The sequence below is a fragment of the Saccopteryx bilineata genome, chromosome 4 (assembly GCF_036850765.1).
Source record: "Saccopteryx bilineata isolate mSacBil1 chromosome 4, mSacBil1_pri_phased_curated, whole genome shotgun sequence".
Lineage (NCBI taxonomy): Eukaryota > Metazoa > Chordata > Mammalia > Chiroptera > Emballonuridae > Saccopteryx > Saccopteryx bilineata.
The window spans coordinates 223,312,228-223,326,894 of NC_089493.1; the positions used below are offsets into that span (position 1 = coordinate 223,312,228).

At 41.6% G+C, this 14,667-nt stretch overlaps 1 protein-coding gene across 1 annotated transcript in view; it reads left to right on the plus strand.

Annotated features, from left to right (window-relative positions):
- The first annotated feature begins 813 nt into the window (after nt 1–813).
- The window catches only part of FAM81B (family with sequence similarity 81 member B), a 68,799-nt gene continuing 54,945 nt past the window's right edge, over nt 814–14,667 (plus strand). The window contains exons 1-2 of the mRNA XM_066277795.1: nt 814–866; nt 4,080–4,144. Of these exons, the coding sequence (XP_066133892.1) occupies nt 4,101–4,144 (44 nt within the window). The 5' untranslated portion in view covers nt 814–866; nt 4,080–4,100. The remainder of the gene's footprint in view (nt 867–4,079; nt 4,145–14,667) is intronic.

Here is a 14,667-nt window from a genome sequence, read left to right on the forward strand (position 1 = left end):
TTCTTCTTTAAGTATTAAGTGCATAAAATAATAAACGACCTTTCAGTATACCGTTTGCTTAAACTTCAAACGGTCATCAGGGCAGAGAAGCGGCTGTTAATTATTTGAGTCCCCACTAGGCCAACCCACTGACATCACAGATTCTTCCCGCAGTCACAATGCTGCTGAGCTGGCCTGGAGAAATCCTGCAAACACAAAGACTCTGTGAGGGGTCAGTCAATATTCCTTAGTACTGTGGCTTTCTAAGGAAGAAAAGTTTTGAACATTTCTTTAAAAAACTGTCAAATCAACAAAAAATAAAGCCAGGAAATCAAGCATCATGAGTTCAGGTATTTATCTCATGGATTACTCAAGGTCTCTGAATCTCTCAGACTCCACTTTCTGACTTACATGTCATGTTACATATAAGCAAGGTAATAAATCCCAAAGAAGAGCATCGGAGCTCTCAGGCACAATAGGGTGAGAAATCATACCCTATTATTTCACAACAGTTTGATCTAAATGAGTACATTTCCACAAGGTTTTCTAAACGTATAACGAAAGTACCTGAGATGATAAGCTATTCTAGCCGACTATTGATGTGACTGGGGCTTCTTGGGGCGGAATTGAGGCTGGAAAGTAGGGAAGGGGGAGTGAAAAACAAATTGGAAGGTTCCCTTTAACTATTGCCATATGCAAAACTGCCTTCATTAGAAAAAAGAAATTACCACTGCAAACATTCTCTTGCCATAGTTCCTGATCTGATTCAACATTCCGGTTGCCTAGATACAGATATAAACAAAAGTGCCTCCCCGGCTGCAGAGGAACCACCAGCAGATGAGCCTGATGGCCCCCTTCCTGGATCGGCCAGTGACCAAAAGAACAAAGTAAGTGCTTCTAGATATGCTTATTAAAAATGGAATACTTTATTCATCTTCTTTAAAGCTCAGCATGCTTTAAATGTAAATGCTTCTTTAAAGCATTACAGAGAGTTCTGAGGAATCCTGGAAAAGTTGTTTTTCTTTTCACTCTCTCCAACTTTCCTGTTTTCTTTTGTTTTCTGCTTTGACAAAGAGACTAATAATGACAGCACAAACTGGGAAGCAAAAAGGGCTCAATTTGGGAATACATTCATTGGGCTGACTTTTAATATGTACAACTAAAAATTAACAAAATTTATTTTTTATTAAGATTTTTAAAAAATTATAATAAAGTCAAGATATAGATATTATCTCTAACTGGAAAAAGAGAATAGCTAAATGGAATGTTTCTTTTATTGGTACTTGTCATATCTTCCCCATTAATGAAAAAGAACATTCAGGGAAGTGTTTTTAGACTTTACTTTGTAATTCTCATAACTCCTGACCAGCAAATGCAGCTTCCTGTAATGAAAAGCTAGCACAGTATCAAGCACTGATATTTTGTATCTGTTGGCTGTACCATGCACTAGCTGTGTGTCTTTCAGCAATTACTTAACCTTTCTGTTTCTTTTCTTTTTTTATAAAATGTATTAATTAAGCCTATCATTCAAATAAGTAGGGTTTGAATGATCCACTAAGGTAAAGAGCTTAGCAGGTAGGAAGGACTCAGTCAATTTTTATTATCTATATGATCTTGAACAGGTCCATTACTTCTCTGCTCCTCAGACTCCTCACCTATAAAAATAATCATCTTAAATTCTCTCTGTAATAAAGAAGGATTTTAGTTACTTCAGGTAATTAATATTACCCTTTTGATAAAAATGATTCCTACCTTACAGGACTGTTGGAAGAATAAAATTACCTTATATGTGTGAAATTATTTTATAGGCAATTAAACCATAAAGGAACACAACATTTTAAAGTATTATGAAACAGGTGAGAACTGATGCATGTAAAATTTCCCATAAGCATCACGTTGTTAGTGAGAATTTTTACTAATTACATTCTAGCTTGTAACAATGGAGATAAAACAGAGATGACTCCTATATGCAATTAGCAAAGATATAAAACTTATTGTCTAGATACATTAAAAAATTGCATATTAAAAAAAATAAATATGCCACAATGTTTTGCTCTAGGTCAATGAGTTTTCAACCTTTTTCATTTCATGGCACACATAAACTAATTACTAAAATTCTGTGGCACACAAAAAATATACTATATTTTTGCTGAGCTAATAAAAAAATAGGTATAATCTTGATTCATTCACACCAGATAGCTATTGCTGTATTAGTTGTTGTCATTTTTTTATTTGACAATCTTATGGGAAAGAGGTCAGTGCCCCTGACTGAATAGTCAAGTATTGCATGTTTTAAAAATTATTGCGGCATACCAGTTAAAAATTGCCAGTCTAGGTCATAGAATATGAAGTAAAACATATATTTTCTGTATCTTTTATTTTCCATATTTTTTCACTTTTCTCCTTTTCCAGGCTTAATATTTGTTACTTTAACAGTATGTGAGTTGTAGATGTATTAAAAGGATGCTATATATGGCTTTCTAAATAAGATAATATTAATAAAATAAAAATGAAACATAAAGCCAATTGTTTTACTTGAGAAAGAAAAAATAAGGCAGTAACTCCGTAATTTAGTGTCTTGGACGAAGTATTTATCATTACTCTTTTATTTCACAAATACTTACAAAGAGCCAGTGAGTGCCAAACACAGAAGCGTGGGACCAGCCTGTTGCTGAGGAAATACCACAGATTCCTCCCCTAGGCCAGGTCTCCGTGGAGAGGTGAGAAGGAAAGAGCTGGCACTGGTAGGTGAGGACCCCAGGGCCCAGCCCTGTTCCAGCAGAAGAAACTGGAGTAAAAACATGAACCAGAGCAGACCAGTCGCAGTCTCTAGGCAGTTAGGATAGCTTTTACAGCATGGGCCTGGGCATCCAGTGGACCATTATATTCCTTCTTTAGGGGAAGACCAGGCTTCAGAGCACCAGACCCACTGCAGACCCCACCCGGCAATGGGGAGAGAGGGTCTAGCACTGTCACGGCAGCTGGAGCCTGTTCTGGCCACCCAGCTGCAGGTGGGCAGGGTCAGGAAGCTATCTATTGTCAAGTGTTCTTTATTAGCTTCCTTGCTAATTGACTTTATTTTATTTTTATTTTTAGCTTTGTTTAGTTTAGTTTTTTGAAAGAGAGGTTTCCAATTAAGTTTCTTAGAGCTTAAATTAAGAAGTGGTAATTCCTTAGGCATTTGAAAAAGAAATGATTTCTGTGTGTGGGTCTTAACATATCCTGCTTAACATTATAGTATACAATAACATAAACCAAGACAAAATAGCCTAGGAACATATTTCGTTTAAATTTTAAAATGAGGTGGAATCCACTCTTCTCTCCCTATTGAATTCAATTCAGTGGCAGGCTATTAAAATGAAGGCTATTAAACTGTGTCCTGTTTTTTAAACTTAAAAATAAAAGAACATTAGAGTTGAAAATAGTTTCAGCATATGCAGAAACAGTGAGTACATTCTGATCTTTTTTCTCCCTGGAAGTGCTGCAAAATTGTGAACTTTTATGCAAATAGAACTTTCTAGTGGTACCATTTTATTGAATCAGTAAAGCGTTCATATGGCCAGCTATGCTTAATACTAATAAATTATGTACATAATTGTGCTCTGACTTATTTCTCATTTACTATAGTAATCTGATATCCAGATTTATTAGAAAACAAAATTACCAGGATAGGTGCTTACCTGGATAGTTTGCTAGTCTTTGGCTTGGTTTTTGAAAACGAGCTATTTCCCTCAGAATTCAGCATGTCAGGAATAATTCACTCTGCGAGCACTTCTTTAGTAACCCAGCCAATACTCATTAGATATTTTATTTAAAAATTATCTTCTAAGAATAATCTATGGCTTTGACCTTTCCTGAAAGCTTTTCCTGACTGTGTTACCAAATCTGTGAAACGCAGCTCTCTGGTATCTTCCCAGAACTTGATTGTGATTTTAGTCTCCAGCAATTCCAAAGAGGCTGTGAAAGATGAGCTGGGCTATGGTCAATGCACTATAGCTTATATTTTGTTTAAAATTAAAATTTTATATAAGAATAAGATAATTAGGGTTTCACTGTAAAGTACTTGATGATACATTTTAAACCCATAACCTTTGTTTTAGGTAAGATTCTCTCCAGTCAAAATGTCAACCAAGAATTCTACAGAACTAGTTGAATATGTTGACAAGTAAGTCTGTAAATTACTAGTTGTAACTATTTACTGTATTTAGCGATTCAGTTAGAGATTAAAGGGGCTGAATGAGATCTTTAAGTTCATCCCAACCGGTCCTCTGCTTCTGAAAGAGGCTGCATTAGACCTCAGAAAGCCAAGCCTCTCTACCCTGCTCCTTTCTGATTGACAGAGCAAGCTGATTTTACTCCCTCCTCTTTAAATAATCTCCACAGGTTCTCGTATACTTATGAAGAAAATAACACAACATAGGCGATGAATGGCACACAACAAGGTCTGATATAGTTACTATGACTGTAAAAATAAACCAGATGAATCTTTTAACAATACATGATAAAAAATCAGGAAATTTTTAAATATATTAAATTAATCATCATACAACTTTGAGCTATTAATAAGTGCCACACCGGAGCGCATCCAGGGAAGGTCTGAAGGAGAGGAACAATTCTGGGGACTTGAAAATATTTTATCGATACATGTGCAATGCCCAAAAGATCCCAGAATTCCAGTTTGAAAGGTGAGATCACAGAGGCAATGCATATTTTGAGGTATTTTCTATTCCATTCGTCAAAGGAAGATTTAGTCTTATACACCAATAAATGTTTACAAGGCACTGGAGATTTAGTATTGGGTTAGTATCAGGCTTCCCACAGTTTTCTGCGTGACCTTAGTCAGTCCCCCAGAGTCTCTGGGCTTTGGCTCTTACATTGCCAAATTAAGAAGTTAGACTGGAAGCTCTCTAAAACCCACTGCAGCTGTAAAACAATTCTGATTCTAAAACATACATCATGACAACAGATGACAAATGATCAAAGAAATGAAATGAATCAAAGTAAAGAAAATAATCTACTTACTGAATTTTCATTTTAAAAGTACCTTTAACAATAAAGATGATATAATTTTCAAATTCACTGATTTTTATTATAGTATGCTCACAAATAAGAATTTTCCTGTTTCCAAACCAATTGAATTAAATAAATTTTAAATAGTTCAACCACAATATTTTGGTCCCTCATTTCATGCTACCCATAAGTTGTATGTGACAAGGGGTCTGTAATTTAGAGAACATAAAACCAAACAGGGAAAAATTATATTTTTCACTGTTTAAATATGACATTCTGAGTTAAGGAAAATGAATGTTGATGGATAATTACCATTGATGGATAAATTAGCTAACCTGGCCAGCCAATGAGAAAGAGAAACGAGTTTCTACCTGACTGTTCCAGGACCAGTGGAAAATAGAAATAATTCTTCTGATCTGTCAAATTCCAGTATGAACCTAAGTGGATATATTTAGCCCAGGCTGGTCACCTACATCCCAGGAGGAAAGAGAACAAATTCCTAAAATACGGCAACAGACTCAAAAAGAAATCCAAGAATATTTTTGCCATTTCTTGGATTCCAGAGAAACTAAACTTAAGAGAAAGGGGAAGAAATATTCTATAATTCAAAGCAAAAGCATGATGAAGGTTATCTGGCTATTTCTACCTTGACCTCCCCTATATCTCTTCCCTTGCTGCCTGAGCCATTTATCTAGAACTTTCTGTGTACAACCTGAGATGATTAGTTTTCTTTTGGTCTCCCCTCTGATCTCCCAGAACAGGCTGCAAGCCTGCTAGAGGCAGGGTCTCTGTGACCTCATGTTCTTGACCCCCCAACAATAGTCTACACCAGGGGTAGTCAACCTTTTTATACCTACCACCCACTTTTGTATCTCTGTTAGTATAAAATTTTCTAACCGCCCACTGGTTCCACAGTCATGTTGATTTATAAAGTAGGAAAGTAACTTTACTTTATAAAATTTATAAAGCAGAGTTACAGCAAGTTAAAGCATATAATAATAATTACCTACCAAGTACTTTATGTCAGATTTTTGCTAAATTTGGCAGAATAAATCTTTATAAAACAACTTACTATAGTTAAATCTATCTTTTTATTTGTACTTTGGTTGCTCCTCTACTGCCTACCATGAAAGCTGGAATGCCCTCCCTAGCGGTAGGGACCAGGTTGACTACCACTGGTCTACCCGTACATTGAATATGGATTCTGAGGAACTGGAGTTGACAGATTTAATGGAAAGTAATGGTGGGACAGTTGCATCTTTGGGGGTCTGCTTAGAGCAGTAGTTTCCTGGGGAGCTGATTAGCTGTAAAGCACTATGGCATTGGAGCATTTTAAACATCTGTGCAGATATTTTTAATTGACTTATTAAATACAACAAAATAAGCATAAAAATAACCATATTTAAAATAACTTCATCCTTCAAGTCATAGTATTCTGAGTGGCAACAAATTTACTGATACACAAAGTACTTGCACAAGTAAAAATTATTATTGACTCATTAAACTGCCTGAATATATACCATTACATATTCTTATAGGTTCTACCTTATAAATCTATATTGGTATACTTATAGGTAATAGTAAAAATAACAATAACAACAACAACAAAAATAACACTAAAATCCAGCAACAAAAGAAGAAATGCCTAGCTTATGAACAAGGTTTCTCTAGAGACGTGTACATTAAAAACATAGGCAGACAGAGGGCCCTTGTCAGTCTCGGCAGTTGGAGCAACACCCATACATTACGTGTACTTGTTAAATGCCAGGTCATATTAATAACCCGTGGGGCAGGGGGCAGCAGAATGCTTGCAATCACTTATAAGACAATTATGGTGACACTATATTAAAGGGAGTAAACAATTCTGATTTCCACATGTTCATTCACAGTGAAAAGACATTCACTGATTTCAGGACAGCGTATTCAAAGCTCCTTTAGGCTTAACTGAGCACAAAGCACCAAAGCTGTTTTTCTTTCTTCTTTTCCTTCTGCTGGTTTAAGGAGCACTGTGTGGAGGCCAGCAACCCGAGTCTAGTCTGGAATCTGCCCCTAATCAGCTCCATGACCTTGAGATAAAGAGGTCTCCCCCTGTGCAGCCTCTGCCCTCTGTAGAAGGTGGAGGTGGTGAGCCGCGGAGGCCCAGGGGATGTTGTGTTTGAGAGAACACCTAGGTTTCATTTCCAGGATATGCATTAGAAAAATGCCTCTACTTTCCATTTCTCAACTCTGTCCACAATTTCTCATAAATATTCTTTTATGTAGTAAAGTAAGTGGCTAAGATTTAAGAACGTACCTTATTTTCCCATGGAATTTAATCTTGAATGGTAAACAAATTCTGCCCATAAACCACTTTTTATTTTCCTTCAGTTTTTTTTTCTGACACTCCTTAAAATAATATTTCTGACCACTGAATTAAATAATTTATAAGGTCTCTTCTATCCCTTGGAGTCTTTAGTCTTTAAAAGTTGTTTATTACCATTTATTCACTTAACAAAGTGAGTATGTAAATGCACTATGCCGGGCACTTGGAGAGTCATCAGTGACTGAGTCAAAGACCTCTAACCGCATGGAGCCTCTATTCTAGCAGGAGGGAGGGACACGCGCTGTCAGTCTGCCCGCGAAGGCCTCACTGAGAAGTTGACATTTGAGTAAAGATCAGATGGGGGGAGGGGGATTGTCCATGTGGACGTCTCAGGGAAGAACAAAGCATCTGAGGCAGCAACATTTCTGTGGTGTGGCAGAAAGAGCAAGGGGGTGAAGATGGCTGGAATTAAAAGGAGAGAAGTATAACTTGAACTAGGATGCTCTCGGGTTGAGGGCAATGAAACGGTTTTGTCCTGAGGCGTTGTCAGGGCTGCGCTGTCGCAGTTGAGGTCTCAGGTCCTTTCCCGGTAGTACCTTCTCAGAAGAGGAGGGGCTGGCTGACAGCCAGAGAATGGCATTTAAAATTTGGATACATAAAACTATCAGTAAGTCAAATGGGCAAAATAATCAATGATTAATGGTTTCTCCTTGTGATAGAATCTGGCATTCAGGGTCTGGAGAGTATTCACCTTCAAGGTTTTTTTCTTAGTACCACAAGAAGCATTTTATTATTCTGTGAGGTACTGCTTTTGTCGCTGCATGGAGAAGAGGGATGCTTCACATTACAGGACACAAGGAAGGCAGACACAACGCTGTTGTTTGAGCTTTCTGCGGGATAAGTCATGGTAGGCTGGAGAACTGTCAGGCTGCATGTGGCAGGATCACGTCCATCTTTGAGGGCAACAAGCTCCCGGGTGAGAAAGCTCTAGAAAGAGTCTAGAGTCTACATAGCTTATGAAGATGGGGATACTCGGGGCTCCTTTGGTTGCTAGTTTTTATTACCTGATGGCCCCTCTCCCACCCTGAGCAGTTCCCTGGCTCCACTGACCATATTTATTGTTATAGCTTCCAGCTCTTACTCAGTGTTAATCATCTTACTTAATCCTCACAGTAAGCCTAAGAGATAGATAATAGCATTGTTTTAAAGATGAAAACAAGACCGGGGCTTCAGAGGAGTCAATATTTGCCCAAGGTCACACAATGCTATAGTAGAACCAAGATGATGGCCTGGAAATTTATGTCTGTTTCCTCAAAGCCTGTTTTCTTAATCACTCCTCTATCCACACTCCCTACCAGCTATGCACACACATCCTGGGACATCATCACCTCCACTCCCTCCCTTGCAACATGGAAGACGTGATGTAACCACGGATTTCTGACCTTCCTCTCTGGGTGTCCCTCTGTGGGGTCGGGGCAGCCTGGACTCAGCACATTGTGGCTGCACCTCGGAGTCACCGCCGTCAGCATGGTGCAGTCCTTTGATCTTGTCCTCTAGCACCTTCTCGCTGCCCCACTGTCCCTCCTGTGACAGGGAAGACTGCCTGTGGGTGGGCACAGCTGCAAGAATTGGCCCTTCTCACAGCACCTTCGCCCAGATTAGTCAGGCAGAGGCTGCCCAGGAGTTCAGTCCCCAGGGGCTCTCTGGACTCTTGCCACTGAACTCCGCTGTGGTCAGACGGTCAGACTGAGGACAGTCTCGGTTCTCTAGAGCAGTGGTCCCCAACCTTTTTTGGGCCACAGACCGGTTTAATGTCAGAAAATATTTTCACAGACCGGCCTTTGGGGTAGGACAGATAAATGTATCACGTGACCGAGACAAGCGTCAAGAATGAGTTTTAGACGGATGTAACAGAGGGAATCTGGTTATTTTTTAAAAATAAAACATCAGCCCTGGCCAGTTGGCTCAGCGGTAGAGCGTCGGCCTGGCGTGTGGGGGACCCGGGTTCGATTCCCGGCCAGGGCACATAGGAGAAGCGCCCATTTGCTTCTCCACCCCCCCCCTCCTTCCTCTCTGTCTCTCTCTTCCCCTCCTGCAGCCAAGGCTCCACTGGAGCAAAGATGGCCCGGGCGCTGGGGATGGCTCCTTGGCCTCTGCCCCAGGCGCTAGAATGGTTCTGGTCGCGGCAGAGTGACACCCCGGAGGGGCAGAGCATCACCCCCTGGTGGGCAGAGCGTCGCCCCTGGTGGGCGTGCTGGGTGGATCCCGGTCGGGCGCATGCAGGAGTCTGTCTGACTGTCTCTCCCCGTTTCCAGCTTCAGAAAAATACAAAAAAAATATAAATAAATAAATAAATAAATAAAAATAAAACATCGTTCAACTTAAATATAAATAAAATGGAAATAATGTAAGTTTTATTCTTTCTCTGCAGACCGGTACCAAATGGCCCACAGACCGGTACCAGTCTGCGGCCCAGGGGTTGGAACCACTGCTCTAGAGCAGAGAGGGAGCCCCTCCGACTGCTGGACTCCAAGCAGACCCTCGGGAGTGCAGGGAGAGATGTGAGCCAGGCAGAGGAAAGTAACTGCAGTGAAAATTATATAATGTTGGGAGCAAGTTATATATTAAAAATAAGAGGAATAAATACATCTTATATCTGAGAAAATGCATATATAACAGGAAGAGCTACTAGTTGGTCTAAACCAGCGGTTCTCAACCTGTGGGTCGCAACCCCGGCGGGTCCGATGGCTTTAGGCGACCCCTGTGTTTTGGTCGTTCAACCCCCGCCAGGGTCGCGACCCACAGGTTGAGAACTGCTGGTCTAAATAAAGTTGCTGTGATGTAGGAGAGTCGGAGGCAGGTTTAAATGTTTCTTAGTTGAGTTGTGGATAATTTCTAAGCTTTGGTTTTCACCTAAATTGAAAGAATTTCACTTATGCTTCAGAGTGGTTGTGGGGATAAAATGAAATAATGTTTATTAAAGAGATATGTTGACTATAAACACTATATAGAAAAAAGAGATTGTAATAATAAATTCCTTGTATTTCCCGGAACACCTCTCAAATCATTTACCATCTGTATTAGTGCCCTAGGGCTGCCAAAACATAGTGCCACCAATTGGCCGGCTTAAAACTATAGAAATCTATTGTCTCACAGTCCTGAAGGTTAGGAGTCCAAAATCAAGGGGCTGACATGGTTGGTTTCTTCTGAGGAATCTGAGGGAGAGTCTGTTTCATGGCTCTGTCCTTGCTCCTGGTGACAGCCGGCAAGCCCTGGCATTCCTTGGCTTATAGGTGTATCACTCCAATCTCTGTCTTTGACTCTACATGGTGTTCTTCCTGTGTCCCTGTCTTCACATAACCATTCTGATAAGAATGTTGGTCATATTGGCTACTCCAGTGAGACCTCATTTTAACTAATAATATCTGCAGCAACCCTATTCCAAATTAGCTCACATTCTGAGGCACTAGGGGTTAGGACTGCAGCATATCTTGTTGGGTGCCACAAAATTCAGTTCATAACACCATCTAATAAATAGTAAATAACTGTAAATAGTAAATAATTGTAATTAGTAAATAACTAATAAGAATGCATGTCTATAAAACTTGTAGAAATTACAAAGCACTTCGGGTGTGCTATTTAAATTGATTTCCTAGGACCTAGGCAAATTGGGTAAGAGCAGGACTCATTATCTCCATAGCACAGATAAGAAGCTCTCTTCTGGGGAACCTAATAGAGGTTAAAGGTCGTGAGTGACAGAGGCAGAACTTGAACCCAGGTCTTCTGACTCCAAGTGCAGTGTTCTTTCCCCTGCAGACTCACATAACACACCCTCCAAAATAGCAAGGAAACATGGAAACTTAACTGAAGACTGCTACAAAATGCGATAGTAACTACAGAAGTCATCCAAACTATTTGCTGCTGCAGTTCTCCTACGTTCTATCGTAAGTGTAACCCAATGTCTACTGTGCCCTCATTCACACAGGGACTCTGGAACACCTGCCAATCTGCTTGCCTCCATTAGACACCTAATCACAACAGGTGCATCATTAATGCTGTAATTTTATTTTTAAAATTTACTGAACATGAAGAGTTTGCCTCATACAACTTTTCTCTGTAAAAGATCCACAACCAGTTTCTTTTTTTAGACTCCTCTTGGCCTGGTCACTATTTGGAGTCCTCTCCTTCCCAGGCTCTCGATGCAAATGCCATTGCTGGCCTGACCCCACCAGCCTTGGTCAGCTTCCTCCAGGACTTCACCCATGAAGTCAAATTGCCTCCTTCATCTCCCTAGAACATTCAGTCCTTTGTAAAACTCAGCAATGGAGGCTCTCGAGGACACCAAAATCCATCTGCCACGTGGCAACAAACAAGCAATGAAGAAACTTTAGAAAATATATTTTCGGCCCTGGCCGGTTGGCTCAGCGGTAGAGCGTCGGCCTGGCGTGCGGGGGACCCAGGTTCGATTCCCGGCCAGGGCACATAGGAGAAGCGTCCATTTGCTTCTCCACCCCCACCCCCTCCTTCCTCTCTGTCTCTCTCTTCCCCTCCCGCAGCCAAGGCTCCATTGGAACAAAGATGGCCCGGGCGCTGGGGATGGCTCCTTGGCCTCTGCCCCAGGTGCTAGAGTGACTCTGGTCGCGGCAGAGTGATGCCCCGGAGGGGCAGAGCATCGCCCCCTGGTGGGCAGAGCGTCGCCCCTGGTGGGCGTACCGGGTGGATCCCGGTAGAGCGCATGCAGGAGTCTGTCTGACTGTCTCTCCCCGTTTCCAGCTTCAGAAAAATAAAAAAAATAAAAAAATAAAAAGAAAATATATTTTCAATTTCATTGCTACATACAGACACTCATATTATTTGTGTGAGGCATCAGAAAGTTCCATAAAATTTCACCATATATATGTATTTTTTTTCAGAACCCTATGCACAGAGAATGTAACTAGTCATATATTAGATCTCAAAAAAATGAAAATTTTCTTTAGTTATGCCCTTTCATGTTCTAGAAAGGGGTTAAATTTTCAAACTTTTGTGTCTTGAGTATTACAAGTTGCCAAAATGGTTCTCAGAATCTTCTAAGTAAACTTAGTTCTCTATTTGCAAGAACAGAACAGGCAGAGAAGTAAGATGCTATATTGCGCCGAGGCATCTGCCAGCAACAGCACAGCTCATGTAAGTCACGCCGGATCGCAGAGAACTCGCAGTCTGCAAAAAATCTGTTCCAATTCAGTTGTTGGCTACATCATCAATGGTTTATGTAAACCCCCAAACCTCTCTCTGAAAGGCCCCTAGGAATTCTTCCTCCTCTGGTTAGTGACTCCATCTGGACCAGTCTGGAATATTCAGTTAAATTTTATTTCACAGTTAAACTTACATGTAAGTCCCACTGATAAAATACAGGTACCAGTGAAACAGTGCATGTGTTCTTTTGCTGAAAGAATCGCAGTGGCCACATTTTGCTACAGCAAAAGGCCTTACTCAATTTTTAACCTTCTGGATACTTTGATCATTTGGACAATGGGATCACTGGGAATCTCTCTGAGAAAACTGAGACTGTTCATCTACATGTTTCCCATTGATTGAGAAAGGTCAACTGGAAAACATCATTCTCTTTTCTTATGGTAAATGAAAATAGGAAAAATGGAAGCTCTGTGTTCATCTTGTAGGAATCATGTAAATAGAACTAAACAGAGCATCATGTGGTGCTTCATTACATAAGTAGTAATAACACTCCAATTAATAGTAAATCTTAGGTATGAAAAGAAATTTCAAAAAGGAATACCCTCCCTCCCCTGGGGGGAAAAGAAATGGCAATGGAGTAGACGGACGTTACAACTCCTACCTCCTAGAACCAAAGTGTGTTACAACCTGGGAACAATCATCTTGAAAAACCAACTTTGGACTAAACTAAGAGAAATCTATAACCAAGCATCACCAAAGAAAGCACACTGAGACTGGTAGGAAGGGTGGAGATGCGGAAAGGGCTGCCCCAGTACCAGGAGCAGGCGGTGGCCTGGAGAGTCTCTCACGGTGGGGAGGGTTGCCCAGGGAGTTGTGGGTCCTCAGCCCCAGGACCAGAGCCCCAGAGACTAGAGGAGGATTTAGGTGAAAGAAGAGCCGGGTTACTCTGTGAGAGAGAGAGAGAGACAGAACTCTCAACCCCAGGCTCAGTCTTTAAAGGGACCACGCAGAAAACCTCATTCACAGCCATTTACCCAGGGTTCTGGGAGTGGGGAGCACTGAGAGGACTGGAGTTGTGAGAGGAGAGTGTAGTCTAGAGGGAACAGGGAGGGACTGTGGGGGACAGCCACCCTGAACCCTGTACTGGGTCACTCCCCAAACCTAAAGTGGCCATTTTTCCTGGGAGAACCAACACCAGCAAAGGGGAGCAATTACCTCACCCACCAGAGGCTCTCCTGCTCCAGTCAGTACAATGAGTTGCTTAGAAGCAGGGGCCGCATCAGGGACACAAGTTTTGAGTGCTGAAGTCTGGGCTACACCTCCCCCTAATACTACTGAGTACCCTCCGAAGGTTGGGCAGGCCCAGCTGTGGGGGGGGGCGGAGCTAGGTGAGGCGGCCCACATGGCGGCGGGGGGGGGGGGGCAGAAACTGGCAGAGCATCCAGTGCTGCAATGGTGAGGGGTGGAGCCCAGTGAAACCGCCTGCATAGAGGCCTGTGGGACAGCCCATGGGACAGCCCGCGTGCTCAGCAGGGACAGTGCCTGAGCACCCAAGGAGGTGGTGGTGACGGGCTAGTGGATAGAACACACCTTAGGAATACAGAGGCCACACACACTGGCCAACAGCAGATTAAAGCCAGCCTAGGAGTGCAGCTGATCATTGCAATCGCATCTGGGCCGAGCAGAGGCACCCACAAATTCTGGATTGCCTGTAGATCCAAGAACATTGCTAAGGGCCAGTCATAAGCAGTGAGCCCCACTGGTCTGCACCAGGTTCCAGCCAGGGAGGTCCAGGGCTGGCACATCCATCAGCCAGATAATGAAGAACATCAGCTCAGGACCTCACAACCCTAGTTAGAGTGGTATCATAAGGAAGGGCTCTTCACACCTGACCCAGCTAAGGCATAGAAAATGCAGACACAAATAGCTAAAAGAGCAGTTGCAGCAGACAAGTAGCCCACATCAAATTACAAACAACAGCTGAGGCCAACCAAAGAAGATCTAGAAACAACAAAACTGAAAGCAGGAGGCAGACAACACCAACACTATACTCAGCTACACAAACAGCACATCCAAAGAAGCAGTCTATACTCAGACAAAATGGGGAGACAGAGAATTGCAATTCAAATTAATCAAAAAGAGACCCCCCCCAAAAAAAAGAACTGAATGAGATGGAAATAACCAAGATATCTGATGCAGAG